This window comes from Crocodylus siamensis, chromosome 3 (assembly GCF_052110815.1).
Source record: "Crocodylus siamensis isolate JL-2025a chromosome 3, ASM5211081v1, whole genome shotgun sequence".
NCBI classification, from domain to species: domain Eukaryota; kingdom Metazoa; phylum Chordata; order Crocodylia; family Crocodylidae; genus Crocodylus; species Crocodylus siamensis.
The window spans coordinates 173365211-173380326 of record NC_143397.1 but is presented as its reverse complement, the minus strand read 5'-3'; the positions used below and the strand labels follow the sequence as shown (position 1 = coordinate 173380326).

The following is a 15116-nucleotide window of genomic DNA, read 5'->3' as shown; positions in this document are numbered from 1 at the left end:
TTCTGCTGCAGAGGATGTTAGACTACCACAGTAAATAAGTATGCATTAATCTGTCCCCATATGGTTCTCAACCTGGTCTCCATTAGAGGCTGGCTTAAGCACTGATGCAGGGGCTTTAATATCCCCTTCAAAATCTTAACTGTGTTTGGGTAGGGGCTACTAAAAAAAATCCACAAGAAATTAGGAGATGCATGCCCTAGAAAAGATAGTCTCCAGATGTGGTCATTCTAAAGGAAAAGATGGAAATAACATTGTGAGCAAAGGGTTAAGGTAGTTTTGCAGAAGAAAACAATGGCAGGAGCTCTAGCTTGTTATCTGGGGTAGATAACTTCAAAGTATAGCTACAAAGTATAACTTCAAACTATAGCTACCAGCACTGATAATGAAGTAATGGTGATAAGAAGCACACTTTGTCAAGTGCAGGCTCATCATAGCAATCCAGAGTAATGGACAGTGGAGTCAGCAGGCAACTCATTCTTGGCAGTTTTTGTGCACATCTGCAGCTTCCATTAAAAAGAAGTAAACAGCCTCAACCATTGCTCAGCTGGAAAGAACATTTTCCTCAATCTCCCTGATTTCTTTCAGCAATATTATTCTTGGCTTAGGCCAAAGAAAAAATACATGGTCCTGCATACTTCCAGGTAGCATCATGCAATGGGCCAGTTTGCAGTGGATGTTAGTAAATATACTTGTAAGTTATATTTAGTAAGTTTGGCTTAATACAATTGTCTAATATTTCCCAGTTGAAAAGAATGATGGCATCATAATTTATTTGAAATTAGCTTGTAAGAGAGAGAGAGAGAGGAAGATTCAAAGAGGAGAAGTGGTGTGTATTGGCAGGGTGGATCTGTGTTTAGTCTATTTTTTCAAAAGTTTCCTCCAAAAAACAAAAGGTTTCTCCAAGGATGTCTTCTTCTTCCAGTAAACATCAATGAAACAGAGTACATCGGGAGTTAAGACTGTTTATCAGTGTTCTTTTCTTCTCAGTGACTTGAAACATTACAGATCAGATCATTCTATGAACAGATCTAATGGCAATAAAAACAATGTAGCTAATAATAATCTCTTTAGCTGAATTCTAGGGAAGTGGTTTGGTCAAAGCTTTGCTTGCCAAACACTGACCAACAACTGTTTCCAGCTGCCAGCAATTACTCACTGTGAGCCATGTTTTTAATGAAATCAGACGGGCTTTAGCTCTCAGTCTCTATGGAGTACTTTATGCTCCAAACAACCCCCTCCCCGCCCCCTCCACCAAGTTGGGGTCAGTGGTACTTGAGCCAATGTCACTTCTGCCAGGGGGCTATATATGAGAAACTGATATTACAGCAAAGCACTGCTTCCAGCTGATCACATCAACACAGTAGCTCCTACATTAAGGGCTCATGCAGAAACAATGTTATAGTGTCCTGCTCTGTAAAAACCATGTTCCAAGAAGAGCCTGGCAATCAACAGCAGCCTAGTAGATGCACTAAAGGGAATTCTTCAGTTATCCTTAATTAATATATCCACAACACCATCACTTGTATTACGCTTTTCTGATTCAAAGACCTTTACAAATATCTAGTCCCTATAACATCTTGGGGAGGTAGGGAGGTGCCCAGTACCACCAACTTTACAGATAAGGAAACTGAGGCAAGGAAACTTGTTCCAAGATAGACTAAAGCACTGAAGTCAGGATTAAAAACTCACACGTCCTGGTTCTCACTTACAACCTTAAACTAGCATTCTATGATATATTTTGATACCCACAGAGTCTGACTTTAAACTAGATTGCAGGTTTCCATTCCAAGTAGTGGTATCTACCTCCAAGTTCAAGAGGTTAACACCCCACTGTGTATGTGTGTGTGTATATCACATAATTACTCCAATTTGTACTGTTCACACACACAAATCAGGTAATTGGACTATTAAAGAACATTTCTTGCAACACAAAGATGGCATGCACAAATAGGTAATTTATGCATTTCTTAGTGGGAGACATTAAGGACTAGTTTTTGAATAGCAGGTTGAAGCAGGGGCAAAGCAAGTTTTCCCTGCTACCATAGCGAGCATGAAGGAGAAGGCTGTGGCTAGTTTCAGATCTGGCAGTTCTTTTTGAAAAATTACTCCTCTTGCCTGCCTCCCTGAAAGAAAACAACAAATAATGTAGATATTTCAAGAAGGTATTTGAATGGGATGCAAGAGGATTATAAAATTCCCACCACAGTGTGAGTATTGGATATGCACATGAAATTTCCTGCCTTCCCCTTACATATGGTTCTTCCAAACCAAAGAACAGTTTAGGGTTTTATTTCCAGATTCTGCAGATGTCAGGAAAACCTCCCTGAACACTGGAATTTTGTTTTCATGGAGGAAAGATGTACCTAATATGCTACACTATTTCACTGCTACAAGAACATGAGGACTTCCACACTAAAACTTTCCAGTCCTTTGCAAGAATACCCTGAAGGAATCTGCATAGCAAATATGCAACTTCGAGGGAAACTATTTTTATAATTCATGTTGAATTTTGTACTCTTCCTAGCTGGAGGTGACAACCAGTTACAATCTGCTGGAATTCTAGGGTTTAATCCAGCAGAAAGTATGTACAGCTATATAGGCTTTCCAAGCCACAGATGCTGGCTATACAGTGAGCTGACCTATCCAACATAAAGCTCAGCCACAGGCAACTGTAGTGTAGTTCAGCAGAAGAGGTCATCAAATGCAATCCTCACCTCCCAAACACCACAACTCCTTAACCTCTTCCTCATTTTGGGGAGAGGCCTTATTAATATACATCATTTAAATTCCCATTCCCATTGAAAACAGGGGCAACTAAAGGGTCTCCTGTTCCAGATTGTAGATATAGATGGAGGACACTTCTTTCCCTACTGCTATGCATAATTTGAAGGACAGAAATATAAGGTAAGTTTTTTGCCTGATAGGTACTACAACCTTCACCTACCTGTAAACAGCTACCAAACAAAAAAGAATCTCTGGACCACAGGCCCCCCAAAAGTCTGACCCAATGGGCTATTATCTATTGCTTGTCTAGGAAAAAAATATCTTGCCCAGCATTTAGCAACACTTGGGCTCAGGACTTCCACACGATCAATACCATGACATTAGTGATAATTAGATGGAGTGGCCCTTGACCTTGGGAGGGCAAAGAATGCCTTCAAGGTTGGCTGCCAAGGAGAAGGTTATCCCACGAGAACAGCAAATAGCCTCAGAAGCTTCTGGCCCTTTTTAGACTTGTATGGGACTGATTCCAATGCACTCCATAATCATTTCAATAAAGGTTTGGGTTTTTTTTAAAAAGGTGACAACTGATATTGTAGGATTAGTAAAGAATATTCATACATAGCTATTAATAAGTTATCATGTTGCACTGTGTTAAAATCAGAAGCAAATAATGAAATGGTGATGAGGTTACTATTATTATTATTATTAGGGCTTGTTTTAAATGGTGAATAACCAGGCACCATACCTATTTCTGCCTTGATAACTTCCATCTTTTGAGAAGGACATATACAGAAACTCTAGCTGAAGTGTCACGTTGTCTTCCTGGAACCATTATAATTCCCATCGTGCTATTCCTGACAACTAAAATAGTCTTCTATAGGCCTAAGGAATGAGTGATTGCCAAGACGAAATGAACGAGGTACACTAATATACCATTTTCTTAACTATCAGCAGCAATTCACTAGTGCTGAAGAACAGACTTTGTATGAAGTATTTATGAAAACAAGATAAAAACCAATAACTTGGAATGTGAAAGGAAGTTTAAAAAAACCTTTTAAAAACTTCAATTAGCTGAAGACCACTTCTAAAGGATGCTGCTTATTGATAAGGTCATACCAAGCCCCTTTTGTATTCTGCATATCTGTCTTGGTCCAGTGGTTACCATATACTCATATCTTGTTTTACTGTTTCCAGTGAAGGGCTTTAAAACAAATGTTAGACCTTAACTCAGGAACAGCAAAATAACAGATGCTTTGTTACTTACCAAACCTCTTGTAACCAAAGGACTGCACCTCCTCCTCTTCTGCAAAGTCGTCTACAGAGGGAGAGAAACAGATTTATACCATGATTAGATTAGGATGCATAGCAAGCATACTACAAGCAAACTACTGAACCTTGTCTTTGAGAGTTCAGTTGATTTTAACACATATTGCTGATCATTAGCATAGAAAAAGATCACTGAAATTTTCTTCTTGCCACTACTCCTCATCTACTCTAATCTTTGGCTACTGGCTGATACATGGAGTTTGTTTCCTGTGTCACCAGAAGAAATTCAGTCCACAAACTGTCTCATATGATGGTTATTCTGGCAGTGTAAGTATAAACTTGACTAGACAAGTCCCTATTCACAAAACACACCACAACTGGCACTTAGAGTATCTGTGTTGGCAGCTTCAGCAAGTCAAAAGAATAAGTAGGGGCAGAGATTTAACTGTTTTCTAAACAGCAGAGGAAAGCAGGGTTCCTTCCAAGTTAAGGGTGACAAGGTCTTTTGGGCAAGCTTGGGCTATTACGTACTGCACTTTTTTCTGTAAAAAAAGGGAAGATAAAGACTTAGATGCCAAAACCGTAAGTCTCACATTTTCACGCCCACTATATTCACTTGGAGAGGTCAGTCCCATTAAGGTGTGGGAAACAGAAATGACAAGCTGGCTAAACTCAGAGAGGTACCAAAATAAGTGTGTTTTGTCCCTTTGGGTTCTTTTACATGTGCTCTGACATGTTCTGATTAGAGCGTGTTGGAGCGGACTCGATTAATCGAGTCTGTTGGAACATTCTAATCAGGACACTCCAGATGCTAGCAGCATCTCATGTATTCAGCATCCTCATATTTCAAAATGGCGGTGGGGACACTTTAACTAAACCTCATCAAACGGACTTTAGTTAAAGAGCCCCCACTGACATTTTGCAGAGCAGAGATGGTAAATACATGAGACACTGTATGCATTTTAATTAGAGTGGCTCCCAAGAGCTACTCTAATTAAAACACCGGGAGCACGGGTATAGGTGCCCTAAATTTTCATCTGGCTTTTAGTGGAGAATAGGAGGCTGGGAATCAGGTCTCCCATTCCTTTGGGGAACAAAAAAACAAAAAAGTAGCTGTGACTGTATCTGAGAACCATATCACAACTCTCTCATGTATACATATATAGGTGTATATGTATGTAAACTTCCTTAATCATTTGTCCCCTTCCTCCTACAGCCAGGAAGAAGAGTGTGGCCCTTTTCTTAGCTACTCAGGACAAGCTCAGCAGCTGAATTTTCTGAGTCTGGAGCCATGGCTAAGCAGCGCTTTATTCTTCTCTAACCCCAGTTGCTAAAATAAAGGTAGCCCCTCTCCTATACTTCCTGTTACCAGCTCCATATCAGTTCCACAGAATCCCAGAAGCCAAGGATGATATGGCTGAATATCAGCCATCCATCTGCAGCACCACTTTCTACTACACTGCAATAGAACCTCACTCCTTCCCACATCAAAATCAGTATTAGCAGCCTGCCAGATAGCGTCAAGTATTTCTGCCATGCTTCAGGATCCAAAGCAATCCCACATCTTCACCAATGGCTCATCTCAATTTATTCTTTTTGGGAGATGATGCCAGTCTCTAGACCCATGACATGCAAGTTGCCTTCACTGTCTATCTGGCTCACCCCCATCTGCTGAGGACAAAGTTATAGAAGGGAAAAAAATGAAGAAAATGCCATCCAGCACTGGGAAAGATTTCAACTCAAAAGTTACTTGATCTGGTATAATCAGAAAACAGATCTATAAACTTCCAAATATCAAAGGCTCCCAGAAGACTTGCTGAAGATGTTGCTTGACATGGTAAGAATATTCACAAAATTCATCAGACAGTGGAAAACACCCTATCTAAACTCCTTACACAACATTTTCTACAGGTGCTGCACCCAACTATATATGCTGTTCTCCATAGCTATGGAAAAGACTCGATCTGGACCTAGGTGGAATCGATCTAAGTTACCTGTTTCTCTGTAAGCACTGTTTATATCAGTAGCAAGCAGAACACACATTTGTCCTTTGGTGGAGGAGGGGAGAGGGGTAACCTTAAATCAGATTCTGTCATTTTTAAACCAGTCTGTGTGTACTGAATTTCTGTTGTTACAGGCATAGACCAGTTTTATGTGCCTGATTTCTCTTCTGTTACAGGTAGAGAGCAGTTTCCGATCACTTTTAATAGTAAAAGTATAACATGTGGCATGGCAGGAAGCACAATTGTGTGGATCATCCATCAGATCCCATCGCACCTTTACCTGCACATCTGGCAGCCGCCTAAGAAATGCCAGAACTCAGGTCTACTTCCTAAAACAACATAGCTGCTTTTTAAGGCCCAAAGAAACCACTATCAGGGTTTTTCTCAAAGCTCCCAAATTCTGCAGATTCCAACACTGAGAATCCTACCCAGCAAAGATGAAGATCACCCCATGGTGAACACTAACAAATCGGTATGCAAACAAAAACAAAACAGCTTCCTTGTTCACTACTCAGAGCTTCAGAAATATACTGTCCTTTTTATCAAATGGGAAGAACTGCATGAAACAGACTTCAGCCCAAGATTCCCAATTTTTCAATTCTTCCCACCCTTTTTAATCATAGTAATCACCCTCTTTGTTGCTCAGGAGTCTAACCTTGGTCTCCTCTTCGACTAGACCCTAACTCACTGCTTTCTGCACATCTGCCATGTCTGACCATTTTTCCCTGCTCCCACTTCCTAATTCCAGGCCTCCAATCATCTTGCACCATGTATATTGTAATATCCTTTTCTTGGACTTCAAGCTCATAAGCTCAGCCACTGCAATCCATTCAAAATGCTGCTGCTAAGAAAGATAACTTGAAAGTTGTTTGATCAGCAAACTCTTGGAAGAAACAAAGCTCAGAAGCAACAGACTGTGCCTGCCTTGGAAGGTAAAACTAAGGTCACGAACATGAAGATAAACAGTCTTGATGGACATATTGGATGGGGCTACAATACAGCCCAGAAGAAAAAGCATTTTCTGTTTCTAATTACGCATCTGGAGTGGTTAATAAACTCTATTTTGTTTCTAAATTTTTCTCCTGTAAGGACCAATGAAACAACTGAGGGAAATAAATCCAGAAGGACCCAGGTATGAGAAATGCCTGTACATCTTTTGGACAGAAATTTATATCATTGTGCTATGTTGAAACTAAATATAAAAATATCTACTTTATGTAAGAAACTGCTGCCTTTGCTCCTATTACAAAATGTGGACTGAAGGAAAGCACATAGGTGGCACTTTAATCAGAAGGCACAAAGCCATACCAAGAAATGAAAAAATCCAGGATACCATGGAAAGAAAAAAAGCAGACCAACTAAAAAAGGGATGCTGAGTATAGAGCAGGGGTGGGCAAAATACGACCCGTGGGCCAGATCTGGCCTGACAAGCACGTTCATCCCGCCTGCGGGACCCCTTGCTGCTGCACTATTGGGGGAGTGTGGGGGGCCCCACTCCCCCTCACACCCATACCCTGCCCCCACAACCCCCCATATATACACAACCTCCCCAAACCCCCCCACATCCTACCACACACACACACACACCACACATACCTGATAGGCCACACCCACCTCACATACCACACCCACCATACCCCCCCATACCCCCCACACCCACGCCCCCCATACACACACACAGCCACACCCCCCATACATACACATATCACACAATATACAAAACGAAGAGCTTATTTTTAATTGTATACTATGCAAACACAAATCATGACAAAATATTTTTTGTAATAAAATTAATATATGTTATAGTAGGTGTTTGATGTTTAGTGTATGATTTGATTTTTTTTGGTTTTATGATGGCAATCCCACCTTCCCAAGAGGAGTATTGGGGGGGGGGGCAAGAGGAGGGACTTCCGGTGGCAAAGGGCAGGGGTTAGGGGTGGGACTTCCGGTCCCAAGATGGTGGCAAGGCAACTGTCAAGGGGTGGGGAAAGCCATGCGGCCCTCGATAGCTCACCAAAACTTGTTAAGTGACCCTCCACCTGAAATAACTGCTCATCCCTCGTTTAAAGAGAGCTCTCACTCCTGCTACCAGTGGAACCACTGGAGACTCATTAAAATAATTTTTCAAGGAACCTGGTAGACAAAACTATGAAGGAGAGTTCTGCTGGAAAGGATAACAGTAGGCACTGGAAGGATAGGACACTAGTAGAGAATGTACTTCTGCTACCCTATTCTATAGGAAAAAAGTCTGTCCGTATGCTATTTAGACTAAATATTGTTTAAAAACTATTCATTTAACCTCCTCTAATTATACTGATTAAATAATTAATGGATAACACAGCACCGCAGACACAGCTGCTGCTGGGAGCTGCTCCTGGCTCCCAGGACTGTTTGACTGGGGGAAGAGGGGCGGGAAGGGGGCAAGCCTAGCCAGACAACACAGCCCAGGTGAAATCCTGTGCTAAGAGGGAGGGAGCACCTGTGAAGAAGCAGCTAATCACTTAATTGATTAATCATTAAGCTGTTCCTGTTTTCCTCTTAGGCTGGGGTACTAGTCCTGCTTCCTCTCCTCCTTCCCCTCTCCTCCCCAGGGCACTGCTGCCACCTGATCCCTGCTGGGGTACTGTGTGACTTCCCCTGCCTGCCAGACTGCGCCAGCACCAAGCTAAAGGATAACTGGTAAGCCAACCACTCATCACTGAACTTATTGGTTAAACAATTAATCATTTAACTATTCACATCCCTAGTTTAGACCCTTTTAGCGAATTATGGCTGATCTATTTAGTTGTTGTAGTTTTCTTATTTTATTATTGCAGTTCTACTCAAGGTCTTGTATAAAAGAAAAAAACTAGCAGGTTGATATATGCATTTTGTTTTGGATAAAAAAACTAATTGTACTTGATGTATATAGTTCACTCTGTTACTAAAATATGGAGCTATGGAGTTCCATATTTATTCTCTAAATAACGTAAACATCAGATGTTTATTTTACAAAATACAGGGACCATTAGAAAGAAGGTTATAAACTCATTTATAACCTGCGAGTGAAACAGGACTCTCATACATCACCCTATGTGATAGAGATTCTGTAAACAGGTATGCATCTTTGCCAATTTTGAAATGAAAATTGGCAAAGATGCACATGAAATAAGATCTCTTTCTGCCCTCCCCAAAACCTCCACCTACACTTTTTTCAGTCTTGGCTTTGTAGTACTAATATGAAAAACATTATTTGTCATTAATGTAAGCAGATTTGAGCCTAAATATACAGAAGGAATAGATACGACTACCAAGGTACCATTTTCAAAGTCACAAGTCACTGAATGTTAGTGGAGTGCAATAAAAATGCTGAAGAATCTAGGAAGTTTACAAATTACAAATAGTTAATTAGCTATATTTGTTTGCTGAAAGCTTTACTTTTTTCCCTAAAATACTACATGGACTGAAAGTAATTTAATTGCTTAGGCCCAGTAGCATTGCCAAAGATTTATTTTGAGTTTCCTGGACCACTTTTTTTTTATTTTTGCAACAGTGCACAATGTAGTTTACTGAAGATTACAGTTTTCTTTCCCTCGAGTTAAAAAGTCTTAATAATTAATCACTATCTTTCTCAACTACAAAGCATGCTTATATTTGAAGGAAAAATGTAGTGTGCAAGAAAAAAAATTGTCAAAAAGTCTTTGTGGTTTTTTTAATTAAAGAACATATATTAATTTTTTTAAAGAAAGTTTTACCATGTGCTTGTGCTCTAGGAACAGATAATGTCTTTTTTAGGGGCAGGATTATTTATTTTCCCACATTGAGCAATCCCTTACCCAGAACTACTACTAAGAGTTTTACTCAAATCTATGACCCTATTTGCAAACAGAATAGCAATCTTTCATTTAAAAAATAACAATAACTATAATGATATATTTAGCAACATAGTGTAATTATATTGGAGATGATGTTGAACTAAAATTTGAGAAGTGAGCTGTCATACATCTTTGGGGCATCTTGACTCATATGAAAATTGGAGCTTTTCTTAAATTTACGGTTCCTGGAGTCATGAATAAATAGGAAGTTTCTTCCCCATCCTTCCCATGAAAACAATTTCTAGCCCTCTTGATTGCGGTGAAAAGAATGAAAATGCTATGCCAGGGTACCATAAAAGTTCAAAAAGCATAAAAAACCCCTATTATTTTAATGTCACTATTTGAAAGCAAATATCAGAAATTTTAGGGTCCTGACTCATGGTTTTTGACCATCTGTGTTTAGCATTACTGGTATTGAGTTTACTTATAGCTGTACAGTCCTATTATTTCAATGGAGCCTTGCTGCTATTACAGAGCAGCATTTGAGAACACAAAAGCCTTCATTTTGAAACTTCTTACTTATGTGTAAGTTAGATACCGGCTATATTAAAAGTACTTTGGAAGTATCTAATTATATATATATATTAACTTAATACAATTTTTCCTTAAGTGGCAAATATAAAGAGCATAATTTCCTTTATGGTAATGAAGAAAGTAATGTGACATTAAAGCAGCCACAACATTCCACTATCTGGCTTGAAGAGAGTTGACTTCTGACTAGGGCAGGAGGCTGCAGCCATAACTGAGACTATTCCTTGTGAGGCTGGAGTTCTTATGCTGTTCTAGTGGAATCACTAGAACAGCAAAAGAATGTTACCTCATTCACACAACTGATAGCCTGGCAGGGGTTTTCCTGTCTAAGTTTGGCCTGATCCTCTAAAAACATAAAAATACACTGTAAAAGACAGGTCAGTCTTCGAAGAACAGTGTCTTATGGAAACCCCATCCAGATTTTTGATCATGACAATTAAATCACCAATAAAAGAAACTGCCTTTCAAGATTTTAAACTGAACCCAGAAACAAGACTTTCAGGGTTTGGTCAAACCCTGTGCGATGCTAACTTGCTCAGTGCATTAAAATGAGTGCACCTGGCTACCTATTATAAGTGGTGTGACTTACAGAGCTCTCAGTTATTAGTGAGGAGAATGACAGCAAACCTAGAGAAAAAAGAACAAGAGGAACATCTAATTTAAAACAGGTTTTTGCCCAGGCAAAGCATCTATTAGCTTCAACTGGAGATCTACCAGAAGAAAGATGTACAAAAACAGGGAGACCAATCAGTAAGATGGTTAATGCTAAAAAAGTGTGGGGTAACTAGTCAACCTTTACACACACAAAGAATGTCAAATAGGAAGAATGAATGAATCATTTGAAAGACAGGCATCACCAGTGATACATCTTTATCTTTTATACCAGATCTTCACACAGGGCTCAGTGCTAAACCACTGAAGGTAATGGGTGCTTCACAGCTGAATGTGATAGGAAGAGATCAGGTACATTTAGGCTAAGTACAGACAGCCCAAAATCCCAAGGCTGAATCGATTCAGTCTCTGTGTTAGTCTAAGATGCAGAGATTAACTTGAAAAGCAACTGGACACACCTTCACTTTTGATTCAGGAAATTCAGCCGCGTCCCTGCAGTGGCTTAGGCCAGAAGCCAGGAGGTGCTAGAGCATGACTCTATCGCACATAGCCAGCATGGGCTGTGCATTCACTTCCTCTTCCTGCTGCCCCCCATGGTCTTTGGGATTTGTCGTCCAGAATCACAGCAGCAGGACGCTGCAGGGTTGTTTATTACTTCTTCCTGCTTCCCAGTGGCTCTGGAATTTGTAGTCCACAGTCACAGCCAGCAGTAATTTCCAGTAAGTTTAGTAGGGCAGGGCAGCCCTGTACTTGGGAGAAGGGGGGGTTATCCAGGGAGATACCTAGACCCAGATATCAGCCAAGGGTCCCTGCCTTCCCTGCCCCCTCCCCAACCCTCGTCTGCTGGAGCAGACAACACAGTCCAGCCCAGGGCTGGAAATCATGCTGGGATGCTGGGGGACTCTGATTTAACTTAAACCAGAAAGGGGTCTGAGACATAAGTTTCATAAACCAGTTTGACACAAATCAGTTAAGTCTGATACTACTACATTCAACCAGGTTTATCTTCAACCAGTTTCAGCCATTTTGAAATGGATTAATGTATACTGAACTTCTGTTCCGTTACAAGTTTAAACCAGTTTCTGATGACTTAAACCAGTTTACATGCAACTTCTGTTCCTAGCCTTAGGAAGAAAATGTGAAGAAAAGGCTCAGGTTAAAAAAAATTGAGAGGCTTTTTGGGGCAACCATATCTTAACAGGTTGCCAGCAAACACTGCTTTGTGTTCTTAAAAAAAATGAATCATGGGCCACTTGCAAATCAGTTCAAAGCCAATTTAAAAAACCCGAGCTGGAGCCAGGAAGGATTTCAAATCTGTCCTAGTCATATGGCCCATAACCAGCCCATACCTCCCTATCCACTGGAAGTGTGTCAGATCCAAAAGTTCTTTGGATCCAATACCATTTTGGAGGAATTGTTATAATCATACCCCTGTGTTTTGTAGATGTCATTCTTGGCACAGAAAATGTGTTGCAGAAAGCTACTAATATACATGTGGAGCTACTGCTTTTCAAAAGCAGATAACTCGCTCATTTAAATATTAAACTAATGAAAAACACTAGTTCCCCAATGAATAACATTGAGGATATGACAAACTTTAGAGCAAAATTTCACCTTGATCATATATGCACAGAATCCAACAATGTCTAGAACAGGGCTCAGTACCTTATGGCCCACAGGCCATCTTGGATCCAGCCTTGGCAGGTCTGATGTGGCGGGAGGGATGACCAATTTAAAGGAGCCAAATTAAAGTAGTAATTTAAAGGGGTCACATTAAAATCTTCTGCTCTGTGCCTTCAGCTCTGAATCCACCAATCCCGGTGGCTTTCAGTGGCACTCAGTAAGCAGAGCAGGGAGGGAATTTGAGATGCAGGGAATCAGCAGCCCACAGCACCTGGGTCACAAGTGCTTGGCCTAATGTTCTAAAGAGTTGCCCAGCCCTGGTCTACAACACTGGGCACATGTAAGCAAGGGTAAAACTTGAATTTGCAGGCTTTTAAACCAAAGAATGAATGAAAAGACTAAAATACCAACTCCCACCCCACCCACCCAAAACAAAACATACGTACACAAATATTTCAGCACCAAATTTCTAAACCAAGTGAAGATATAGATCAGGAATGAGAAATTAGGCTTGAAAATTATGCTGCCAGGTTTCAGCTCATATTTGAATAGCTACTAACTTCTAGCAACAAATGACACTCACTGTGTTTTTTCTCTAAAATTTATTTTCAAGGAGTTTTTGTGGCTTGGGCTCTGTCTTTCCCACTGATATCATGGAAATAGTACAGTTCTATATCTATGTAGTTCTGTAAAATACTCTTTATTATTATCAAGAACAGTTTTGAACAGTGCTACCTCGATAACTGAGAACTGGAATTATCGTTTAATTCACTAAAAAGAGAGTACATGCAATGCCAATGTAAAGTTCTCCTCAAATTCTATACCACTGTTTCTCACACCAAATCTTGCGTGTCTCCGGTAGAAAAAAAATTAAATTCATATCTCTCCCTTTTCTTAGGACACTGCTAAAGGTGCCAACTCATGTATTTGTGGGTTTTTCTGTAATATTAATAACTATACATAAATAAAAGCACTAAGAACACCAATATCTTTATTAAATGTTGCTGAAAACTCATCAGATTTTAACATATTTTATTCACTATTAAGTTGTTCCAGTTTCAAAATGCTGACTAGAGATTAAACTGAGCCAGCAAGAGCAGAGAGAAGCAGCTGCAGGCTTTGGATGCTGATGACTTCATCAGTATTCAGTTGGTTTTCTACAGCTTTTACTCTGGACAGTCTCTCCCCTGTGTTAACACCAATTGCCTTACTCCACCCTTCACAAATTCTTTACTTTATCTGTTTTCCCAAGCTGCCCTTCCTCTCTCACCACAGCATTTCCCAGTTTTCTCCCCAAAATTAAAAACAAAAAAGTCATTAATATGGCATGTTTGTACCACTATGTAATTAATTTTCTCCAGCCCTTTGTTTGGACTGGACTCCTTGGATTGTAAATGGATTTACAATTTTTATTCTGCATTTGTCTAGGGTCTTGTAAAATGGGCCTTGGATTTTAGTGAGCTCTTAGCATGACTATAACACTACTAATTATCAGGAATAAACAGATGAAGTTCAATACCCCCATTCCCAATTATTTGTATCATCTAAACCTCAAGTTTCATCCCCCATTGATCTACCCAATAAAATAGATAATCCACTTCAAGAACAAAAGGAGAGAAAAAACCCTCAAGTATTTTAAATTAGATATCTATCCATAATGATGTACTGGAGGTTTAGGAAAGAATTTTACTTGCCAGGCACATGCTGAAGACTGTTCTCTTGGACAAAAACAAAAAACAAACAAAAGCAGTCTCTTGGAGCCTAGTACTGACATATGTCCACCAGCAGTGAGACCAGGGACGGCTGCATTACATAAGGTCAGACAGAATTTAACTATTAGAATCTCATGCCTGAATTTTAAATCTAATCATAATTCAGAATAATGATATGATGAGTTTGCTCCTCCTCATGAACTTAAAATGATCACTTTACCACTTGTATTTTATAGGTTTTATTTCCCAGAGTTAGAGCACGGGCTATACTTTTCTGAATATATTGCTGCAGTGCCTTCCATAATTCATTCACTTTATTTCCCAGTCACATCTCAGTCTTCACTTCCAATTTAGGTACCAAACTAGGCTGCAGTTTTAGAAGGGGGCAGGTTAATCTCAAAGAGAATTTATGTTATGCTGAGCCTGCACGTGTGTAACTTAACATTTAGCACATGAAGATGATCCCATGCAGTTCTAGGCTCTTCTCAGCCAGACTGGGTGACCTGCTCCACCAGGCTCTAAACTAAGCCTGCCGGGGGACAGGGGAACTACTGCCACTGCTGGCCTGCTGAGCAACCCTTGCAAAGCCAGCAGGCCAAGACACTTAAGGGAACCCACCCCTGGCCCACCCTAGAACAAGCTGTAGGCAAGGCAGGGGCCCCCAAAGGGACACTTGCATGCCTGTACACAAATGCCAGGAGCCTGGGGAATAAACAGGAGGAACTTGTCCTCCTGCTAAACACAAATAATTATGATGTCATAGGGATAATGGAGATCTGGTGGGACTCCAT

The 15116-nt window shown here is 40.2% G+C and overlaps 1 protein-coding gene across 1 annotated transcript in view; it reads right to left on the bottom strand.

The window, feature by feature from the left end:
• COLEC12 (collectin subfamily member 12) overlaps nucleotides 1-15116 on the bottom strand; it is a 176882-nt gene that overhangs the window by 153055 nt on the left and 8711 nt on the right. The window contains exon 2 of the mRNA XM_090039769.1: nucleotides 3989-4039. Within this exon, the coding sequence (XP_089895895.1) occupies nucleotides 3989-4039 (51 nt within the window). The remainder of the gene's footprint in view (nucleotides 1-3988; nucleotides 4040-15116) is intronic.